This window comes from Lutzomyia longipalpis, chromosome 3, assembly GCF_024334085.1.
Source record: "Lutzomyia longipalpis isolate SR_M1_2022 chromosome 3, ASM2433408v1".
Classification (NCBI taxonomy): domain Eukaryota; kingdom Metazoa; phylum Arthropoda; class Insecta; order Diptera; family Psychodidae; genus Lutzomyia; species Lutzomyia longipalpis.
In genome coordinates this window covers 15,169,478-15,192,527 of record NC_074709.1, presented here as the reverse complement: position 1 = coordinate 15,192,527, position 23,050 = coordinate 15,169,478, and the positions used below count along the sequence as shown (strand labels likewise).

The 23,050-nt window shown below is 32.6% G+C and overlaps 3 protein-coding genes across 14 annotated transcripts in view; 1 reads left to right on the top strand and 2 right to left on the bottom strand.

The window, feature by feature from the left end:
- LOC129793323 (PR domain zinc finger protein 1) overlaps positions 1 to 5,766 on the top strand; it is a 31,698-nt gene extending 25,932 nt beyond the window's left edge. For 9 of the 12 annotated variants that reach the window (XM_055833194.1, XM_055833189.1, XM_055833184.1 and 6 more), the window contains 2 exons: positions 69 to 2,271; positions 2,729 to 5,766. In XM_055833194.1, coding sequence (XP_055689169.1) covers positions 69 to 2,271; positions 2,729 to 3,111 — 2,586 coding nt within the window. In that variant the 3' untranslated portion in view covers positions 3,112 to 5,766. The remainder of the gene's footprint in view (positions 1 to 68; positions 2,272 to 2,728) is intronic. The other 3 variants (XM_055833190.1, XM_055833192.1, XM_055833185.1) reach the window with 1 other exon arrangement.
- A 2,618-nt stretch (positions 5,767 to 8,384) lies between these two features.
- On the bottom strand, positions 8,385 to 9,798 carry LOC129793320 (protein farnesyltransferase/geranylgeranyltransferase type-1 subunit alpha). The gene is made up of 4 exons (XM_055833180.1): positions 9,571 to 9,798; positions 9,378 to 9,501; positions 9,085 to 9,315; positions 8,385 to 9,004 (listed from the first exon to the last, which is right to left on the bottom strand). The coding sequence occupies exons 1-4, from the start codon at positions 9,707 to 9,709 to the stop codon at positions 8,455 to 8,457; spliced, it is 1,044 nt and encodes a 347-aa protein (XP_055689155.1). The 5' UTR covers positions 9,710 to 9,798; the 3' UTR covers positions 8,385 to 8,454.
- A 721-nt stretch (positions 9,799 to 10,519) lies between these two features.
- On the bottom strand, positions 10,520 to 21,509 carry LOC129793321 (uncharacterized). The gene is made up of 5 exons (XM_055833181.1): positions 20,414 to 21,509; positions 17,035 to 17,138; positions 13,474 to 13,590; positions 13,079 to 13,320; positions 10,520 to 12,331 (listed from the first exon to the last, which is right to left on the bottom strand). Exons 2-5 carry the CDS (start codon positions 17,134 to 17,136, stop codon positions 11,764 to 11,766), a joined length of 1,029 nt encoding a protein of 342 aa, XP_055689156.1. The 5' UTR covers positions 17,137 to 17,138; positions 20,414 to 21,509; the 3' UTR covers positions 10,520 to 11,763.
- Positions 21,510 to 23,050: the final 1,541 nt, after the last annotated feature.

Genomic DNA, 23,050 nt, shown 5'->3' with positions numbered 1-23,050 from the left:
TATTGTTTCATTATGTAAAATTCATAAAATAATGCAAAATTAATTTTCTTCAAAAACAAAAAATGTAGATATTCAAAGATGCCGACTTCTATTATCTGGATGGATCAGATACAAGTCACGCGAATTGGATGCGATACGTGGCGTCAGCGTATAGCTTAACCGTTATGAATTTAGTAGCATGCCAACATCAGGAGCACATATATTTTTACACAATTCGTGATATCATGCCCAATGAGGAACTGATGGTGTGGTATTGTCGTGATTTTGCCAAGAGACTGGGGTACGATGTCGATCCGGAGAGGGCAACGTACAGCATTGCCAAGGAGGAGACAATGAAGAAGGCATACGGGGTACAAGCAACACCCGTTCATCCGGAAGTTGCCTACAATCACATGAAATTCGTCATGGGCTTCCACATTCCACGACGTACGCCGACACCGAGTCCGTCGCCACCACCACCCACCGCTCAGAGACAGGTCCACCAAACAGTTGTGCATTTACGGACAGAGGGAGCGAGAGAGGCTAATGCTGCACTTGGGAGAGACCAGTCCCCACTGCGGGAGGGGTGCAAAGAGAAAGATGCCGAATCACCTGTGAGTCAAGTTGGCAAGGATACAACGTATGAGCACCAACTTACACCGACTGATGGATCTGTACGATCTGACGAAGGATACCACAGCAATGGGTACCACGATGATGGCTTTACACCGCCTGAAGACTCAAGCGACAGCGAGAGTGAAAATAATTACGTGTTAGACTGTTCAAAAAAGACTATTGCACCTAAGGAGACCACCGTGATCACACTCAAGTCCGATGTAGCGGATAAGAATGAGTATAGAAAAGTTAAGATGAAAATGCCACTAAAGTATGAATTTAAAAACAGTAAAGGTGTCAAGGTGCCACCAAATACGGAGGTGGACAAGGAGACAGCACAGCCCAAAGAGACTGCACCTGAGAAGGCAGGTGGTAGTCCGAAGAGGGTCGTTACACCGGCGACAAGTACTGTGATCGTCTTGGATTCGTCGCCACATGCCGTTGTACCTCTAATGAAGCCCTTCTACGAAGCTGAAACCACATCACCACCCCCACCAGCCACGTATTTGCGATACACACCACCTAGTTCTAGCATTTTGGAGACAATTCTGACCGGTAACCGGCCCGATGAGTCTGTGAGGCGCCAACCAAATGCCACACCACCACCGACATCACCCACGGAGATGGCCTATTCTTACAAAAAGTCTCAGCGCTACGGGAATGCATGTAGCCCAGATTCAAGTTCAAACCTCCAGAGTCCTATTGCGGTGACGCAAATAACATCCGCTGCTCAAGCACCGAGGTTCACAACGGTTGCACAGAAAGAACCCTCACCACAACCGTCAACGCTAATCTACTCAACAGGACAGATACCTATGACTACGAATGAGAGTTCCCGATCTCCTACTTATACCTACGGAATCTATTCTGGGACTGGCAGCAATGTCATCACGCACACTCCTACATCTCCATACTCCCCACATGAGGGACAATACGAGCGATTGGCAGGAAGCCATTCCTTGACATCTTCTCCAGGGCTCATAACTTTACAGAATGGCAATCAGATTCAACTATCGCACCACCTTATGACCCCACTAACTCCACTCCAACAACTCTCACCTCACCGGGTGTCGCCGCCGTGCAGCATTAGTCCCGATGGGATGACATACACGAGAAGCGGTAGCCCCCTAAGTCCTAGCTCACCTGGTTCCCGGGGCTACCGAAGCCTTCCCTACCCGCTAAAGAAGAAAGACGGCAAAATGCACTATGAGTGCAATGTGTGCTGCAAGACTTTCGGACAGCTATCCAACCTGAAGGTACACCTGAGGACGCACTCGGGCGAACGCCCTTTCAAGTGCAATGTCTGCACAAAATCCTTCACTCAACTGGCTCATCTGCAGAAACACCATCTCGTACATACGGGCGAGAAACCCCATCAATGTGATATATGCAAGAAACGATTCTCCTCCACCTCCAACCTCAAGACTCACCTGCGCCTTCATAGTGGACAGAAACCCTATGCCTGTGATCTCTGTCCGCAGAAATTCACTCAATTTGTTCACTTAAAGCTGCATAAGAGACTCCACACCAATGATAGACCCTACGTCTGTCAAGGGTGCGATAAAAAGTACATCAGTGCGTCAGGTTTACGGACACACTGGAAGACAACGAGTTGTAAACCAAACAACATTGAAGAGGAACTAGCACTAGCTGCTGCTGCAACGTCTGAGTGTTTCGGTAGGTGTACTTAAAAAATTAAATAGAATAAGCTTGAATACTATGATACTAAATTACGGCAATAACGTTGAGTTGATCAAATTGAGAAATGATCAAATTATATGGTTTAGCCTGATACTAAGTCTTCTTATAGTTCTTCTGCCTAGTTTAGTCTTCAGGTCAACCAAGACTGAGCTTTTAGGAATTTATTATACTCTGTAAAATCTATGATATGCAAAAGAAGTCAAGACTACAAAGAATTAATTTTCCATAAGGATGAAATAAAATAAATTTTTAAATGGAGAATTAGCTCATTAATTAATAATCCTTGACAAAAAAAATAATCGTATCAGTAGTAATGATGACATATATTAACTTCTTAGATCAGACTTAAACAGCTTCTAATTGTTTGACCGCCAATTAATTGGAATTAAGTTTTCTTACAAATTCGCTCTTCTTTTCATGGCTTTTTTGAAAGCAGGTGGAAGTGAGAAGGACCACGGAGAGGTGGTTCAGCACGACATGTACGAAATGCACCATCTGAGCAGTCACACTCATCTGAGGCACATTGGTCAACCACCGCCAACGCTCATCTCCATCGCAAGTTCACCGCACCAACAGAACCCAATGCAGACACCTTCAATGGCTCAAATGCGCACTCACGTTGTACCCACGAGCATCTCGCAGGGCTCCACGGGACCACCTGGTCAGAAGATTGTAACCATGTCCAAGGATGGAGTTACACCTGTGCAAAATGCTCATCAAACAACACAGGGCGGTCATTACAGCCACGCGCAAAATGGCGACTCCCGACCCAGTGTTATCGAGTCAAGTCAGCCACTTATAATTGAGTGCACATAATCTCAGCAAGAAGTGCGAGATGGTAACGCAGAAGTGACTCACCCAAAATACACAAGAATAAAACTACTTAATATCAATTGCTAATTAGTCACAAATACATTGTATTACAAAAACAAAATGAAGGAAAATAAACTAATTAGGCATATGGATATATTCTGACTGATTAGATTAAAAAACATTTTAAAAAAATCATCTTATTGGAAAATTATTATATTGTACATTTAGTGACTCATTCTTAGCATCACCTTCTTGACTGATAGTCGAATCATAATTGTACATAATATTTACGATATAAAAATCAATCTTTATTATGTAATCTCACTCAACTCTCCTGCATTATCAAGATGTTTATTAAAAAAAAAAATAACAAGATTCAAGAAGTCTGGATTGAAAGGTTTTACATTCAATTTCCATGCATTTAAAAGGTCATTTTTAATATTGTTAGGGCTTAGAAGTCAAATCGGGTTGACAAAGTTTGCCTATAAAAAAATTGTTTAAAAAAATAATAATTTATTCTGATTTTAAAAAAAGTTTAAAAAATTGAGTCAAATTTGAGATTTAAGAACTTTGCAAAGAATAAAATAAAAAATTTTAGGAAAGATTAAAATTTTTCACAGAGTAAGGACTTTTGAGATATCCAAATACATAATAATCATGATTTAAAATCTTTTTTAAAAAACACATAAAAAATGTGGTCATTAAAAAATGAAAGCAACAGGTTATACACAATATAGCGATAATTCGATTTTGTTTCATTTATTAAAAAAAGTATTTTCTAAAAGCAATTTATTAATAAATTTATTTTAAATTGTAATTTATTAAACCGAAATTAAACATTTTATTCGAAAAAAAAATTTTAGACCTGAACAGAAAATAATAAAACATAATGACCTTATTTAATATTAAATCAAATCATAGAAATATATCGAGGTTTAAATCCTAAATCCAGACTTCTATGTTTCAGCAATTTACTAAAAAGTATAATAATACGACATTAAAAAATCAAAAGCCGGAGAAGAATCTCAAATCTTGAAATTTCTATTCTAGATTTATTTCAAAACACCTAGATATTAAAGTACTATGCAAAGTCATTTAATGGTTTCCCAGAAATAAAAAAAAACTGTATCCTAATTTCTCAATTTGTGGTTTCATTTATAGTTGTTTTTTTAAACAAAAAGATTTTTAAAATGTTCCGTTGGTCACCTCCATGTTTCCTATAAAATATAATGATAAGAAAATCTCCTAATATAATATCTCACTGACATAATAAGCGAAGAAGAAAAAAGTGTAAATAGATGTGAAATGTAGAAGAATAAAATAAAGAAGGTTTTATTAAAAATATATGGCACACACTGTGTATATGTATAGTAATATATAAATGAGATAAAGAAGAAACTTTCTTCCAAAAAATTAAATAATAAAAATAATAATCTTGATTTTGTATTTTGAATATCTTCCATCTATTTTTTCTCTTCAGTTTTTTCAAAGAAATTTTCTGTAACATTGCAGATGATGGAGTATTACAACAAAAACAAATTAAATATATACCTACTAATTAAGGTGTATATAGTGACCCTTCAACATTTTTATTTATTAAATCTCTACCGTATATATAGATGAATACAGATATATTTATATGTTATTTGTATTTTTGCATAAGTAAGGTTAATAAAAATAAATAAACAATAAGGCAACATAGTGCATAAGCAAATGCATGTAATAACATACACACACAATAAAATTTTAATAAAAAAAGTAATATTTAAGGAAATGATTAATAAACAGAAGTGTATACAAATATGTATGTATATAAATCAAATTCATTTCCACACAAGAAAAAAAATGATTTTGAAAGAAAAAATTCAAAATATAAAAATTAATTTATAGAAGGAAGTATGGAGTGAAAAAGATATAAATAAATACATCAAAAAATTAGCTGAAGATCGGTGCTTAACCTGCAATATTTAGGGTTTTCTATAATCTAGTAAATATTGAACGTAGTACTTAAAATAAAGTTAAAAAAAAAACAGAGGAAATTTGCATAAAAAGTTGATGGATATTGTACTATATACTTACATAAAAAAAAACATTTTTGAGAAGAAACTGGTTTATAGAAGAAAGAGGAACTTGAAGAAACTTTTCACTACATTTTCTATAATATAAAAAATGTATTTCTGTGGCCAAAAACAGCAGGTAAAAACATTTTCTTATAAAAATTAGACAAGATAAACAATATAAGCGATCCATAGTAATTTCTTCTTTTTCCTAGTACTCGGCATCTCTATAGAGCCATACATAGACAAAAAAAATTATGTGTATAAAACAAGAAAAATTTTAATATTAAACATAAACCAAATTATTAAAATCTTCATAGATTTAAATAAAAAAAGAGAAACAGATTTAAAAAAAAAGTCTCTTAATTATGAGAGAGTTAATTCAAAATGTTCAGAGAAGGAAGAATTTTCAAAAGATTTGTTAAAATCCTCTTTAAACTCTTTTTATTATATTTTATCAAGAAAACAAGGTCTTATAATCTTTTCTTAAAATAAATTGATTGAAATTTTTTTTTGTAAAAATTAAAACAAAATTAAAATTGAATTGAAAAATCAGTATAAGAAAAATAAAAAGTAGGTACGTACCTCGAATTAAAAAAAATAGAATTTTTTTTTGATACACATAGTTTATAATAAGTTCATAAAAAAGAAGTTATTAATTGAATCAGAAATAAATTCATAAAAATTTGATTCTTTCAATTGATTCTAAAAAGTTTTTAACAATATATAGACGAAAAATTCCTCTTTCTCTGTCCTAAATATGACTAAAACATTTTAATAAAAACTCCTCGAAATATTTCGCCCATGAATAAAAATGTAAATATTCTCCTCATTTATATTCTTTTTTTATGTATGAAAAAATCATTATGTACGAGTACAAGATTTTGTTAAAATCGTTAAAATTAACCTCAACAAAATTAAGAAATTCTCCATCTTCCCTTAAATTGATAAAGACAATAAGTGTTTTTCTTCCCACCGATTTTTTTCCTCGATTTCTCCTTGTGTTCAATGAAAAAACACCCTTTATGAAAAAATATTTTAAAAAAATGTATAAATAACTTAATAAAATTGGTATGAAAAAAAATCTCGAAAAAATAACTCAAGAAGAAAGAGAGAGGAAAAGTAAAATTTTATCGTAGATTTCCTCCTTTTCAATGTCATTTGAGGCTATATGTGTAAATGATAATTTATTAAATTACCTTATCTCATTTTGTAGCATGTTTTCCTCATTAGTTCAACAAGAAAAAGTGGATTTGTTAATATATATATACATTAAATATAAAAAATGAAAAAAATAATTATTCCACCAACGAATTTTTTATTATGTATGTACCGTGTACACAGAAACATAATTTCTGTTTGGTTGGCAAAGATAATGAAAAAAAACGCCGTTTTTTTCTCCTCAAACGCCCAATTTCTTATACCCCAAAGTATCTCTAATATTGTGTTGTAAAGATGTTTTAGGAATATTTTTTTTAGTATGAAAATATTTATATGATTGATGAAGAAATAAAAATATCAAAGATGTATAATTGTACCGTGACTATTGCAATTCATTGCTTCATATTAACTTTTCTCTTTATTTAACAACATTTTTTTTATTCCTAGTGGGTTGCAAATGAAAAGGGTTGAGAAAGACACGAAAGACATAAAGCTTATAATAATAATAAAAATGGTATTACATTGAAAAAAAAAGAAAAGACAAAAAAGGCACGTGGATTGTTTTATTATTACGACCCATCCTTTCAGAAATTGCCCATAATTTTCAGGAGTCTTGCTCAGAATTTAAACCAATAATTTATATTTCACTTCTTAGGGTGTCTATCAACTGTAAATAAATTTTCTTTAAATTTAATAAAAAAAATTATTTGAATATAAAATGACTTTAATTTGTGATTAGAAAAAAAAACTAAAGAACAAACATTTAGGGTTTGTACATCACCATGAAATTGACCGAAAACCCCCCGAATAATCAATATCTGAGGAAGGAGGCATCGATCTCCGAAACAAAGTATGAAGCGAGGAATTTTCAAAAGATCAAATGTTGTGTTTCATATCTCCTAACATTGGCAAATGGCAACTACTACCATCTGTGACCTTCACACTATTCTTTACCAGTAAAATGTTCGAAAATCTACAATGGACCGTCAAATCATCGTGTAGTCATTAAAATTTATCTCTAAATATATGTTTAAATTTTTAAATTCATGAAAAACTTACCACTGGAGATGGCATGGTCAATACATCAACTTTTTTGACCCTACATATTCCAAGATTTATTCCGAGATTTAACACTTCTACAAAAAACATTTCGAAACATTGTGTTCTGGATAAAAAAAAATAAGAGATATGAGAAAAAGTTATTATGGCTTTAAATTAAAAAAAATTCTTATTACATAATGGATTTTTTTTCTTTTGCCAATTTTTTTAAGAACGTAAAAAATATTAATTCAAAATGATTCAATCTTACCACACTGATTTTTATTGTAAAAAAATACATCGAATCAATTTTGATGAAATAGGTAAATAGGAATAAAATAGGTAGGTATAAAAAAAGTATTTTTCATTTCACATACTTGTTGTAAGGCCGAAGTATACAAGTAAACATATAATTGCATATACTATACTTTTTTTTTTTTTTTATTTTAAAGCTTTACGGCCCCACGCTTTTCAAGCCACAAGGCCTATACTATACTTAAGGTTCCACACAAAGGGTTGTACAATTCATTCATTCATGTTGAGAATTATGTAATTATATAGATTGAATAAGGTCATTAAGGCAGTTGAAAAGTAACATTTTTTGGTGTTATAATTTCTGCTATTTTATTGAACATCTCTGTACATTTGCACCGTTAAAAAATTTTAAAATAAAACCTTGTCCCAAAACAGATTTCGCAGCTTGCCCGCTAAGTAAATATTTTTATTTTGTGAGCTGAAAAGAGTAGAATAAATTACAAACAAAAATAGAATTTGCATTGTTCTTAAGCCGTGATAAGATTTTCAGTAATAAGCAAATATTAATTTTCCTCGTTATTTCTTCATCTGTGAGTACAATTTTATCAGTTTTTATACATCAAATAGAGCAAAACTCTGTATGTATACATTACTCTTGGTGGTTAACCTCAAAAAGACACAATAAATTCTAAGTACATACCGTACATACGTATAATAGGCTATGAATTGCTGTGATATTGCAGATATAATAAAAAAAGACCAAGATGGTTTTTTAAATATTTATTGAAAGACTGAAAAAAAAAAATGCCAAGATGCGATTTTGCTTGATAATTTGTTAAGAATCCCCAGAGATGTTCTCCGACTCGGGTGTTTTTTCCTTCCCATCGTGATTCCCATCGCAATTTCCGGGTGTTCTAAATGCATTCTGGAAATTATCCAGAATGTACTTCCAGTATCGGCATCGAATTGTGTCGCATTCCTCAATCATCATGTTACACAGCATCGTAACCTTTTCGGCAAACTCCTCTCTAGCTGGTTCGGTCGCTCTCACTGCCTTCTCCGAGTAGAGATCAATGAGAAAGGCCAGGAGATGCGGAGATCGACATCCCGTATCGTAGAGATTCTCACAGAATCTTACAACTTCCGGAAATTGATCAAGTGCCGAGTCGTCGGATTTTTGTATAATACCCCTGAGGAAATTCCATGAACTTTCATTGGCTGTAGCCAGACGAATTCGATTCATGGTGTAGAGAAGTTCCCGGTCGATCACATTCGCATCGAATCCCGTGTGATTTAGCACGAAAAACCGTTGATTCCACGCTGAATTATTTCGGACGTCCTCAGCTAGAAGTCTATCAACGAAATTCAACTCATTCTCAAAAAGGCTGCAACATCAGGCGAAAAAGCATTCCATAATTAATTTTACCGGAAATTACCAAAAAAAAATCACACAGAACTTCCTTACTTGTAAGTTGAAATGGCCCACTGACGATGCTGCCAGGCGTGGTAGTTCTTTGCATCCCCCCGGAGGACAGTCTCTGTGAGTTCGAGCTCCTTGGATGGATCCTGTAGCCATTCCACAATTACCCTTCTATGGTGCCAAACCTGATAATTTTTCCCATTGGATTCTATCACATCTGCCACATAGTCCAATTCTTGATAGAGATCAGCTTTTAAAGCTTTAAGGATGTCCCTCCTAAAAATTTGAATTTACAAATTCCACCCAAGAGACAAGATATTTTATTTATTCGTTTTTACCTGTACTGCCAGACCGTATAATTTGCTGGATTGAGTACCAATGCATCCCTTGTGAGCTCCAGAGCTCTCTCAGATTTTTCTTCGGTTGCAACGATGGCCCGGAAGTAGTTGTAAACGTCCTTGACTGGAAAAATAAATTCACTGTCAGCTGAATAAGTTTGACCATCAAAACTCCCCCTTTTGGTGCCCTCACATCTATCACTGTAGGCAATTACAACTACAGGATTTTCTCCGTCATCCTGCTCAATGGGCACGACATCTGACCAATCTGGTCTCTCACTGTACATCTGCCATCCCTCCGACAGATCATCATCAGAGCTGGAATCGCCCATTTTCACTATAAATCTCTAGTTAGGAATCTCACACCTCGAAGCGAAAACACGCACTGTGATTTGCGGATACCCACAAACTTTGACAGACCTTTAGTCATCCCAGAGATTGTCACAACAGACCACAAGTATGCCCACATTTGAATGTTTAAAATAACGATTTTTTTAGGTACATATACAGAAAAAAAACATTAGGATAGCGAATACTATATTGTATTATGTTGAAAAATATTTTAAAAAACCAACACTGTGACGTCATTCTTTGCATTTTAAGGCTTTTTGCAAATTACTGCAAAAGAGGCAAAAGGTCATTAGCTGTGCCCAATTCCACGCCACGCCACGAAATAATATTCCAAGCAATTTTTTTGGTGTAAAATAAAGAAAACTCATTCATTTTTTGCTCTTGTTAAAATGAAAAGAAAATTTATTGGCGTAAAATCTACAAGAAATACCTAATCTGTTGAAAAATACAGCGCCATTAGATAGTGACAATATAATAAAGTAATTATTATATAGAATATATAATATAATTTGTTCAGAAATTCGAAATTCTAGCAAGATTTTCTTTCTCAATTTTCATATATAAATATCTATTGGGTTTTTTCTTTCAATGATTTCACAATAAATAAGTTTACGAAGAATTAACGTAAAAAACTACAATTTCGTTTCATTTTTTTTTTTCTTTTTTTCCCTTAAACATTCTTTTTTTATTTCTATCACTTGTTTTATGTTCTTTTTATCTTCATAATTTTTTCATCGATTGGACCATTCCAATTGCATATAATACATTTTTTTACATAATCTCTCGTGTAGTTCTGCTAATTTTTTTTCATTAGTTTGAGATATGACTATAAGTAAAGCACATTTTTAATCATTTTTTTTTAAATTTCTTTCCTCCTTTTCTATGAAAGTTTACCAACATTTTCATCGACATTTCCAAGTTTTTCTTTTGCTGAAATATTTTTGTTTTGTTTTGTAATAAAAACGCATTTTTTAAATTTGTTATTTTAATGCTATAGCATTTTTATGTTAATACAGAGTGGCCAGGAAATTAGGAGTATTAGGGCTAGATAACTTTCACGGTTTTTGCTTTAAGCGGCTACAATTTTTTTTTAAGATATCTACTTCAAATAAAAAGCAAAAAAAACTTTTTGAGTTTTTACTCATTTTTTGGTGGAAAAATTTTCAGATATATTAACCTTAATATCATATTTCCTGGCCACCCTGTAAATGTTGCTTTTTTCTCTAAAGGTATTCATCAGTTTTTTTTTTAATATATTTCCCGTGATAATAGTATAAATATATTTTTTAATTTCTTTTTTTTTGTCTTAAATAAGTACATTGCATTTATATTTATAATTAAAAAAACTGCTTTCCAAAGGAAAAAAAAACTGAGCAATATCTATCGAAAAAGATTTTTTGGTTCCATAATAATTTTGCTTAATTGTTGCATTTATTAGAAACAAAAAAAAATCAAGAATTCACTGAATCCTTTAAGAAATGCTATTGAGTTTATTTTATAAAACTTATTATATCAATATATATGTATGTATATTATGTAATTCTCAAATTAATAGGAGGGCTTGTGATTGACAATCGTTTTTTAGGGCAGAAATAATATTTTTGCTGATTTTTTCAAACCTCTTTTTTATGCTTAATATTATTTTTCTATTTTATTGAATGTGTTATAAATTTTAATTTTTTTCCTGAATAAAACGTGCTCAAAAATAATTATGTTGCTAATTGTAAAATTTTGACGATTTTTCTAAAAGGATTCTTCTTCTTTTACATTAAAGTTGTATTAACTCTTTGGCAGCCGATGATGTAAAATTGTCACGTGTTCTGGCTTTGCATTTTTTTGCTTCCTATAGTTAAGAAAATTTTTTAAAAGTTTTTTTCTCATGCCTTACAAAAGCCAAAGAATGTGTATTTTTCATTTAAAATTGAAAAAGGGAAAAGGAGGCAAAGATGAAAAATCATGATGTTTTTTTATTGACTTTTGAGAGTTATTCTTTTTTTTTTTTTTTTTTGGTCAAAGTCACGTCTAAAAAGAGAATTTATCCACCTTCTTCGGTTGCTTTTGAACTTTGTGGTGTTATCTTGCCAACTGGATCACCCCTATCTGCTGCTGAGGAATCCTTGGCATCGCGATAGAAATCACGATCAACCACATCCAGGTGATTGCCATTCTCACGTACAGGTGGAATCCCATTGACATTGTCCCCATTTGGGCATAGAGTAGCCCTAACAGTGGCAAAAGCCCTCTCGAATCCCAACTTAATGTACAAACTTTTGGACGCATCATTTTCTGGTCGGATCACGACAAATGGCGTATAGCCACGCTCCACAACGAGCTTCGTGAGTGCTTGAGCTAGATGAATCCCATAGCCTTTGCGTCGGAATTCGGGTTTTGTTTGCATGCTGCACATTGCACCATAGTACGATTGTACCATCCACGCTGCTAATTCACCAGAATCCACGCAAAAAATCCCAAATCCAGGAAGGGAGCTCACGAGCTTCTCAAACACCTCGATGCTTTCGATCTCACTGGCCGGGTACAGATCGTGGATGGCTTTTACATTTTCCAGAGCAAGAGGACGCATTTCCACTTCACTGGACGGCAAACTATAAAAATAAAAAAGGAGAAAAAAACTTTCAATGAAAATTCTTTCTTTTATTTTTAAAAAATTAAATGATTGGCTTTAGAAAGCTTTTTTTTTTAATTGCAAAATCTTTTGATTTTTTTCTCTCTGAAGTTATTCAATTACGGTTGCCCTACGCGTTCAATAAAGAAAAAAAAAAACAATCACCCTTATGAACAATTCTGTGTAAGTGCTATATGAAGGAAAACGCACAGTAAATGAAAATATTCTGAGAAACAATTTTTGGAAAATAATTTTTTATTTTACTCATACAAATTGAGACTTAAAAATTGAAAATAATTTGTTACTTTTGTTGGATTCCTTTCAAGATATCTTTACACTTGTATAGGAAATCCCTACAAACAAAATGACGAATCTTAATCATAATCAATTTCTTTTTACAGTAAACTTTCAAAAAATCGCCAAAGGTACCTTTTTAAAGTTTCATAACTTTATTTTGTTTTTCTCTTAAACAATTCCTCTCCTAAACGACTTCTATTCTATAACACACATCCATACGTGCTTACCTTAATACAATCTCACATATTAAAGGAATAATTTATCTATCGAGAACATCCAAATCTTGCGATTTTCTCTCAAATTCTGATGGTATTCCACCTAAACAATTTGTTTATCGTTAAATTGACAAAAAAAACCAATCTATATTGCAAAGCATGAGTTCTATATTACACATATAAATAATCCCATAATTCCCATATAAATTTCCTACCTTTCCAATTCGAGACGATCTGGTGGACCTTTGGAAATGTAAATATCACCTATAAGCTTATCGATGCTACCTTGCGCCGAATAGAATTCTTCAATGCGATCCATAATGGCAATGTGCGTGAAATTCAGGTACAAAGGCTGTGTCCATTCAATTAAAATATCCTCTGTTCGTAGCAATTCCATATAGTCTAACTGTGAGGATGGGCAAAAGATGCCGAAACTCTCGTAGATTCTATTATTGGGCTGTAAACGACATAAAATAAAATTTATATGTAGGTACAAATATGTTTGTGTTTATGTATTTTATTACATGCGATGCTATACGTCGATATCGAAATAAATCTAATTTGTATTGATGGAAAATGTGTCACATATAGCAGAAAATTTTATACTTACGGTTAGCGTGCATCCTGGAAAATGCAGACATATCGGCTCCTCGGGCCAATTTTTAGACACATAAAAGTAAAATTGCCAAACACGGTTATTCAGGTACGTCTTCACCGTTTGATGAAACTGCTCCACCATAATTCCAAGAGATGATGAGATTTTGGAAGGAAGAAAATATCGTATTAATTTTTTTTTATATTACATATGCAGGTACAAATATACATTTTATTGTATAGGTAAAGGGATCTGCGAAGAAGTGATTCATGCAAGCAAAAAGGTTGGTTTGATATGACAGTTAGGAAAAAGAAAATTAATGAATTTTATCATTTAAATCTGAATTTGATTAGTATTTTTTATTGAATTTTCAAAAATTTAGATTAAAACAATATGTAATAGTCCTAGCCTTCATATCCTGTAAATACCTTTTAAGGCTTAAATTCTATTTAGAATTCAATAAATTGTTAAATAAAATTATCAAAAAATCTTATAAAAATTCCACAATTCATTTATGCTATCCCTCAGTTTTTTTTAATCCTGTAAATTATCAAGAAATATAATAAAATTATTTTAGTAGAGCTTAAAATCACTGCTGGAAGCTGGTTATTTAGTAGATTTAAAAACATCTGAAGAGAACTAAACTAACGTAATGTTATAATGAGATCAAATATATAATTTTATTTTATATTAATAATATACAGAAGTTTTGCATGCAAGAGGACACATATAATTTGCTAGACGAGTGGACAATTGAATGGACTTTTAAAGTAGAAAGCTCTGGAAAGTTCCATTATCTGCACGATATTTATTTATTTTTTTTATAACCCCTTGTTGAATTTAAAAGCTTTTTGACCTTCTAAGTAGAATATAAAAAAAATTAACGCGCAAAACGAAATGATTTTTTTGGTGATTGTTAATGCAAATTTATCGTGTTTGTGCTTTATAATTGAAATAACTTTTAACCTTGACTCCTTACAACAAAGAAATAGGAAGATGGAAGAGGGGGGGTATAATATGTATATAGAAGAAGCTTCAGAAATGAATGAAAAATGTACAACATACGCTCAGCATTTTAGATTTTCTTTCAATAAAAACTTTTTCATTTATTCATAAAGGTAATATCACATCACAACTGTTATTCTTTTTTAAAAAGTTTTAAACTTTAGTTTCTCACCAAAAAAACTTTTTCTTGAGAGTGTCAAATTATATTGTGAGAAAAATATCCTTTTTCTCTATGGTATTAAGTATTTTTCCGTTCGTTCATTTGAAATGGTTTCCAAAAGACACGACAATTGCCATACAAACATATTCCCTGTCATGGCAGAAAAGGCATGAGAATGTAAAATGAAGTTGAAAGTGTTGGGGCTCGAAAAAGGCTCAAAAGCACGAAATGCGGCATTTTCTCACCCTTGTTGCTGAAACTTTCAGAGACCTATTACTATTTTAGGAACGGCGCTAAATGAAGGTTGTAACAGCACTAGAGACCGAAGTCGATGGACTTTTCGTCGACGACGACTTGATGCAAAGTTTGCATCGACTTCGACGACTAAGTCGAGTTAGTCAGTCGAGCATAAGTCGACGACGACTCAACGACTTAGTCGACTTATAGAGGAAAATTACACAAAATTTTTTATACAGAGCATAAAGTTTATAATTAAATATTTTAGCTGTGTTTCTTTCAGACACAGCTTTTGTGTACCGAGCAAAATCGAAAGTCTACAGATCGGGCTCAAACTTGGGATGAGCACGAATTAGGGTCCCCACATTCCAAAAAACGTATGCGCCAAAAAAAAATTTTCCGGCCGTCCGTCCGTCCGTCCGGCCGGCCGCAACCTAACGCTAAATTGCAAGAGAACGGTGATAGATAGAGACTTGCGGTAAACGGCAAAGTTTAAATATCGACCGGAAGACATCCGATTATGAGGTCAAATCCACCCCCCCACCCCCCCGTCCGCCATTTTGAATAACCTCAAAATTTTGTTTTCGCTATATCTCAGCCGCTATTATAGCTAGAGGGCTGAAATTTTGATATGTTGTAGGGGCCATCAGTTTCATTTTAAACATTATTTTTGTGTTCTAAAGTAGTCAATATATACTTCTTTGAGTGTATCAAGAGGTCTATTGAGCTCATTTCACGGCAAGAATTTTCTTATTTTGCGAAAAATTCAATACTTTTGAGGCAGTATTAAGAATTTTCAATTAATTTAAATGTTTAATTTGTTTTTTTTTATCACATTTTTTTTGGAATGTTCAGGAGCTTTTTTTGGATTCTATTTTTTTTACCCTAGAGAATGGCATAATGAAGCTCTGAAAGCTCTAGAAATAGGTTTTTCTTAAATTCGCACAAAACTCCGAAGAGAGTTACAATGAAGCTCATAAGGAAGCTTTTAATAAAAAATATATTTCTGAAAGAATGAGTATGATCATAATATTTATTTAATATGCTTTTAGCCAAATTAAGGAGTACCAAATTTTGTATGGGAAGAGTTATTCGATGAAACAATCAAATTTCGCATAATTATTCTGGATTTTGTCGGCAGACAAAATCCAGGTTATTTAGGTACAAAAAAAGATTTTTGAGTTTGAATTGAGTTTTTTATGACAGATTTACTTTTAGTGAATTTCACCTTGAATTTCTTAAGATTGCAGAAATCAGTCTAATTGTATTGCGAAACATTTACTTTAAAAAGATGAACTTGTGTTAATTATAAAGAATCGGAGTTGTACTAAAAATAATTAAAATAATATTGAATTTTGATTGCTGTACAGTGGGACCCCAGTACAACGACCACTCGGATGTACTCTTCACACTCATTATTTTCAATGCGCGAGAGTAGTTCAACCAAGCCGTCGTTGTACTGGGGTCCCACTGTATTTCTAACTACCTTGAATAACTAGCGCTCAATTAAATATTATTTTAACACATTTAGAGTGAAACTCCAATTCAAATATTTTACAGAAGTTGTAACGTTTCTTTGTTAGAAAAAGATTTTAAGAAAGATTGTTTCTTCGTCAACTGTTACGCGTTTGGCATTAACTTTTTATAAAATAAGTTGAAAAGAAAAAAAAATATTTTCTCTTCAAAGTGCACTTTGCGCTTAAAATTAACTTATTATAAAAAAGTTTTTTTAGAGGTAAATTGTATTTTTAAATCATAAGAAATTTTGAGGTTTTTCATAAATTAAAAAACTAAAAATGATCAAATTATTATTATTTTTTGAGCACTAGTCGACTTTGAGTCGACTTGAGATCGACTACGACGACTTACGACTAGTCGACAAAATTGATCAACGACGACGACTCAAGAAAATCCATCGACTAGTCACTAGTCGCGACTTCAACTCGACTAACTTCGGTCTCTAAACAGCACATAGCTGCGTGCGATAAAATTAAAATATCACCAAGTGGTGATGATAATTTAAATGGGAAAATCATAAAGGGTGTCTAGGCGGGAGGGATATGGAAGGTATGTATTGGAAGGAGAGAATCACCATAAAATTGCTTTTTATTGTAACACGAAAAGTTTTGGAAAAAGTTCAGAAGCTTTTTGCAAGCTTACAGAAAGAGGCTAACCTTTAGCGATTCCGGTAAATATTGTTCCAACACCTCCAGAATTTGGGGAAGCTCATTTTCTTGCACCAGTCGAAAGTTTTTCCCTTCTGGTATGATTTCCATTTCTGCAAGAAAATGATGAAAATCATTTCTTTTTATAAATTTAATAAAATTCTCTTTTTAAAAGTTCAAAGAATAAAATCATAAAATCGAAAAAAAATCCTATTGTTAGTTTCAAAATTCATTAAAAAATTTCCATGCTAAAACAACATCACATCAAGAATTTCTCACCACTAAAAACACATAAGAAAGTAATTATTCTAAACGCAAGATGTCTATAAAATATATTCTAAATCCTTTATTTCTCTGCTAAATTGTTCCTACTAACAATGTAAAGAATTTTACGAAGCGTGTAGAAATAAAAAATCAATGTTGTTTTTCCAGCATATGTAATTAGAAAGAAAGTATGAAAGGTGTTTTGGAAAAGTGTGTAAATTTCATCATCCATGCTCGAAAATTCTCTCCGTTCTGGCATAATAATATAATTTCTTACAACCCTCACCCTCGTTCTGTGTCAAGGTCAAGGTTTTTTACTTGAATATTATTTGCATTTAAAAAAAAAAAGGAAAATCCACCTGTTCTAGCCAATCCGCAGAATAAACTCTTTCTTCTGCATCAGTCTATTCTTTAAACTCTCGAATAGTTTAAAATATTGGACTTCTTTTTTGAACGAGAAGCAAATGCAAAAGTCTAAATGTATGCTAGATACGAGATAAAGCAATTTTTTTTTTATCAAACAAACACATTGAGGGAAGAACCTTAACCGAATAACTAAAATGCTCAGGAATAGAAAAAGTTTTATCATAACCTGAAAATCTATTTAAGATTGAAAAACTTCAATTTCCCAATATTTAGTTAGGTCGCCTTATTATTTGTTTTGTAATTTTAAACATATTTAAATATAACTGTTTTTTTTCTGAAGAATTTGTCGGAGTACTACTATTTATTCACCTGGGACAGGGGTGAACCAATATAGCAGGGGGCACTAATATACGATCCCCTAATATAGCTTTAAATGAAATTTGCTCACATATGATTGGGAGTTAGGATTGACTAGTATAAAATATAATTTAGTACCTAATTAATAAGAAACTCCAAAAGCTTTAACTTGAAGTGCCTTTCCCTACATAAAGAGATAAATTGTGAATATTTCTTGGGTCAAATGCGATAAAATTTGGAGAAAATCGAATCCACTAAATCTACTAATGCCGATTTAATTCCCACATAATCCGTATTATGTACATAGATATAATTTGCAGCCACCGTTGCCACATTGGCAGTTTTGAGTCCTACAATTTCATGCGGTTGGTGTGGAATGAAAGGGCGGCGAGTGATTGGGTCGTATTCGCGCCGGGACGGGCGTTTTAGCTTCGGAGCACGTGATGAGTGAAAAGTTGTGTCTGCGTCGATGAGGGATGGGTGATGGCGGCCCACACAGAGGAAGGGCGCCCTGTGGGATTGATGTGTATAAAAAAAAAATTTGTGTGCATTTCCATCAAACACACTTATCGAGATATGAGTGCGATGGTGTAGCCGTTTTATCATTTTCTCCATCATCTATATCGCATATTTTCGAGGCTATTTAGTTGCGATAAATCATATTTATTTCCCCTCTTTAGATTGGACGTTATGGATGGTACGTCGTATAACATTTTCACCTTTTTCTGCGATTTATGTTGCGGAAGAAATCAATGGAATTTGAAGAGGAGATTTTATTTTCCAGGTTTATTTCGAAAACCGTGAGAATGGATGAAGATGAATTTTTTTTGAATTTTTCTTTCGATAAATTCATTAACTGAGGATGAATTGCGAAACTCGAGAGGGACGTGTTTTGTGCGTGGAAATGACGGAATGGATGTGAAACAGAAATATAAGTGGCATAAGAGATTCAAAAAAGGGAATCATGAGAATTTCTATTTGATTATATGTCTCACCAAACCTATATACAAAAAGGTATATGTATGATTTGCTCATTGCTATTGAACAAACTTTGCGTTTGCATTGGAAATTTATTGCGTCTCTCCTGATATTCCTTTTCGTGAGGGATCAAAAGTTCGTATCATTTCGTGGCTCTGTCGACATTTCCTAAGCACCTGGTTTGCAAGATAAACATATTTTATAGGGATTTCATAAAAATATCTTGCGTAGTATGTTAAAGCGAATAAATTAGAAGGATCTCTTAAGAATACAATACATTTTAATTCTTTGAATTTTATTCAATTTTTTCTCATGAATTTAATGCAAGTAGTTAAAGTTTTCAAACTAATTAGGTAATTAATAAAGAATTAATTAACAAAAATTTCTCCCATAAAATTGAGCCCCCGTAACAGAAGTTTTAAGTTTTCATGACCTTTGGTAATGTACCTAGAATCTCATGGTATGTACGAATATTTCTTTGTGTTTGTTATAGGAAATTTTTCTTCACAATTCCTTTATTTATTTTCATCTTGTTCTCTTGAACATTTGATAAAAAAAAACTTAGTTTTATGGTCACAGATTTGAGGAAAATCTTCGAACGTACAAAGTATTTCTTCAAGATTCAAACTCTTAAAAAATATCAAAGCTTTCACGTAATAAAATCCAAGCGATAGAGATTTTTTAGGAGAGTTATTTATACCGATTATGAGATAAATACGAATAAAATTAAAATGTAAGAATAAGATTGTACATTGTTTTCTAATATATTTATTTAATTTTATTATGAAAGTCTTCAAAATTATAATTTCGGTAAAATATAAAAGGCGTAGAGTCTGTAATGTTTAGGCACCGAAGGCAATATTTAAAAATGAAGTATATATTAGCGTGCGTGCACTCACAAAATTTAAATGTGATATGAGAAATTCGTAAAATTTATTTTGAAGAAAATATTACGAACTTGTGATAATTAACATGAAATTTAAAAGCGCCCCTTGTGAAAATCATTTAAACAAAATGTGTTTCATATACATGTATCACTCGTTCAATAATTATTTTAGCCCATACAACGGTAAATCATTTCAATTGGCGAGAAATATAAAGTAAAATTATAAAAACTGAAAAAAACTAAAATCATTTTAAAAAAAATTTTACTTTTCCTTCAATTACATATATTTTTTCAATGCAGTTTTCATGCAATTTTGAACTTTTAAAAATCATTAGGTATAAATACTGTGCTATTCTTTTCTCTGAAAGAATCACGACTAAAAGCAATCAAACAAATTTTTTCCTCGTATAAAAGTAAAATTAATTTAGCTTCAGTGATCTCAATGTATTTTTGAATGAGAGCTCTTTGAAGCTTTTCACGAGGACTATTATAAAAAAATAATGCATAAATTCACATAAATTAGGTGTATGTACTTACATCAATATTCACTCCACTACAGAAAAAAATCTCTACAGGAACGCAATACTATTGGAAGAGGGGCAGGGGTTAAAATGAAAGACCGCTGATTTTTCCTTCTTGATTACAAACACACTCACGAGTTTAAGGTTTAGTACGAATGAATTTACCCCCTTTTCTCTTTTCTTAATCACAGCTCGCTTATTAATTTCACTTGTGAATACTAATTTACTTTATTTTTTTTAATTATTTACATCTCTTTTTAGTATTTTATTTTTTTATCAATTTAGTAACATTTTTTTTCTTGAATGCTTTATGTAATGATGCGGTGAGTCTTTTTTTTAATTTAAATTTAAATATTATTAAACTTTTATATGCTTTTTTCTTTTGATAATTTGATTACTAAGGAAAAGCTGTGTGTGTTGTCTGAGACACAGCGATTGTATGTATATATCGTTTTGCAATGTCAAAGTACCGGGCACGGGGGTAGGCCTTCAGGAGGCGACGGGAGCTTTTCACAAATCTTCGAACCTTGCCACGCTCTTTTTCACTTCCTTTTTTGTTTCTTTGGGGGCTGTTTTGTGTGTGAAATTTTGTGAAATTTCACCCCCAGAACACCTCCAATGGCCCCAGCCCCTTTGTTAATCTTTCCTATGCACTTTTTTTCCTAAACTACCCCGAAACTACACTTTGATACGCTCTGCACAGAACACACTTCAACTACTTTCCGGATATACAGTACTGGCTTCACCCAATTGCGGATATTTCCAATTTGTTGCGAATTTTTCTTTTCTTCTACAAGATGAGAAACGCCCCTTGTGGATTGACGATGAATTTTAGTTAGGGGTGTTGGTTTTATTTCCGTTTGCACCGCAGATGAGTCGCAATAAATTTGGGGATTTTGGCTTCCTTTCCTTCCCTTTTTATTTATTCCGGGGACACCCAGAGAGAGAATAGAGAGCTGGTGGAAATGTCTTCGAACGGGACACGGGCGCGGTATTGATCTGGGGAGCGACCGTGCGAACTGATGTTCGATGCCGTTGACTGGAAGCCTTCTGGTGGCTGGTGGCTGGCGGATGTGAAAGAGGGATGCGATGTGTGCTTGTATATGTGTACACTGCAGCGAGGGGTGAAGTTTCGCTACTCTCACAGTTAGGGGTGAATTTTCAGGCACGAAAGCCGTGTTGCCAAATTTTATTTTTCATAGGTCATTTTCTGTAAGTTTTTCTTAATTTTTATCCAAAAAACTTAATCTACATTTTATTGCTAAGATTCAGGATTATTTCGTGATTTTAGGATATTTTAACCAATATGTAGAAAGAAGAATTTTTCATACTAAAATGAAACTAATGTGAAAATTGGCCAATGTGAGAGATTTACATGAGAAATCTGTGAAGAAAGGAAAAGACTCTGCAGAATGCTTGAATCTGCAAATTTAATGCGCAGTCGCTAATAAAACGTTAACGTGCGTGACCTAAATGAATATTATAGAATTTACTTATGGTTTTAAGGACACCTTTGAAGACCTTTGAAAGTCCCAAAGACTTTTTATGGTATAGGGGTGGAAATAAAATGAAAATTAACTTAAAAGCAGTTAATTCATTTTATGATTTTGTGGCAATATGTATTAGAATATATAAAAAATAATAATTAGAAAAAAAAATATTTTGCAAGATCGTTTTCTTTAACTCTATTAATTGAACTTTTGTTTATCTACTTATTCTATCCTTTGTGGTGAGATTCCCATTTTGCAAGAGTATCCATATTTCATTATTGAAAATGATTCTCTTTCATTTAGTTCTTGCTGGTATTGCCATTCAATTTGTAAAATATTGTAACTCGTGATTTAAGCATAACAAATATATTATCATTTTATCTTTATAGTTCTTGCTGATCACACGGATTTTTTTTCCAATACATATCTTGAATGAGATAATTTTTCTTATTAGTAAAATTTGATTTTCAGTAGCAATATTAATGAAAAAAAAAATAGTGAAAACATTCATTTTTTTATCTCTCCCTTCACCCTCTAAGGTTTTATGTAGAACCGTCAGAAGAAAACATACATAGAAAATAGATTTCATAACATTAATATTATTTTTTCCTTTGACTGTAAACTCAAACTCCAATTTCAGCTTTAGAAAAATAAGAAAATGAATGTTTTAAAAATTAAGCAAGGCATGGCAGAATTTTCAGTTACATACTTGAATTGAGATTTAAATAAAAATTACATAACAACATATATTAGTTTTCTCATAAAGTTAATAATAAAAGCCCAATATTTATTGTAATTATCGGAAAAATTTTAGATGGAATTATTACAACCCAATATAATCATTGAGAATGGCTTGACATATAGATCATTGATTACAATACAAATAACTTCTCTAAAGCAACTACGAGTTGGCAGAATAAAATCCATGACCAAGCCTCCAAAAGGTGCACACAAACACACATACGCATACATTGCAAATGGGCCGTGGGTAAAGAGAAAGGAACGTCGCGACGCTATACGGGTGAAATATTTACTGGATTCTTGCGCTTGCGTCGACATTGTCGTGATTTCATTTACCATCATACATTCACATATTCACAGAAAAATATTTAACAACAGGTCCGTCTCGTTTCGTAAACTTGTGGCCATTTTAGCAAAAGAAT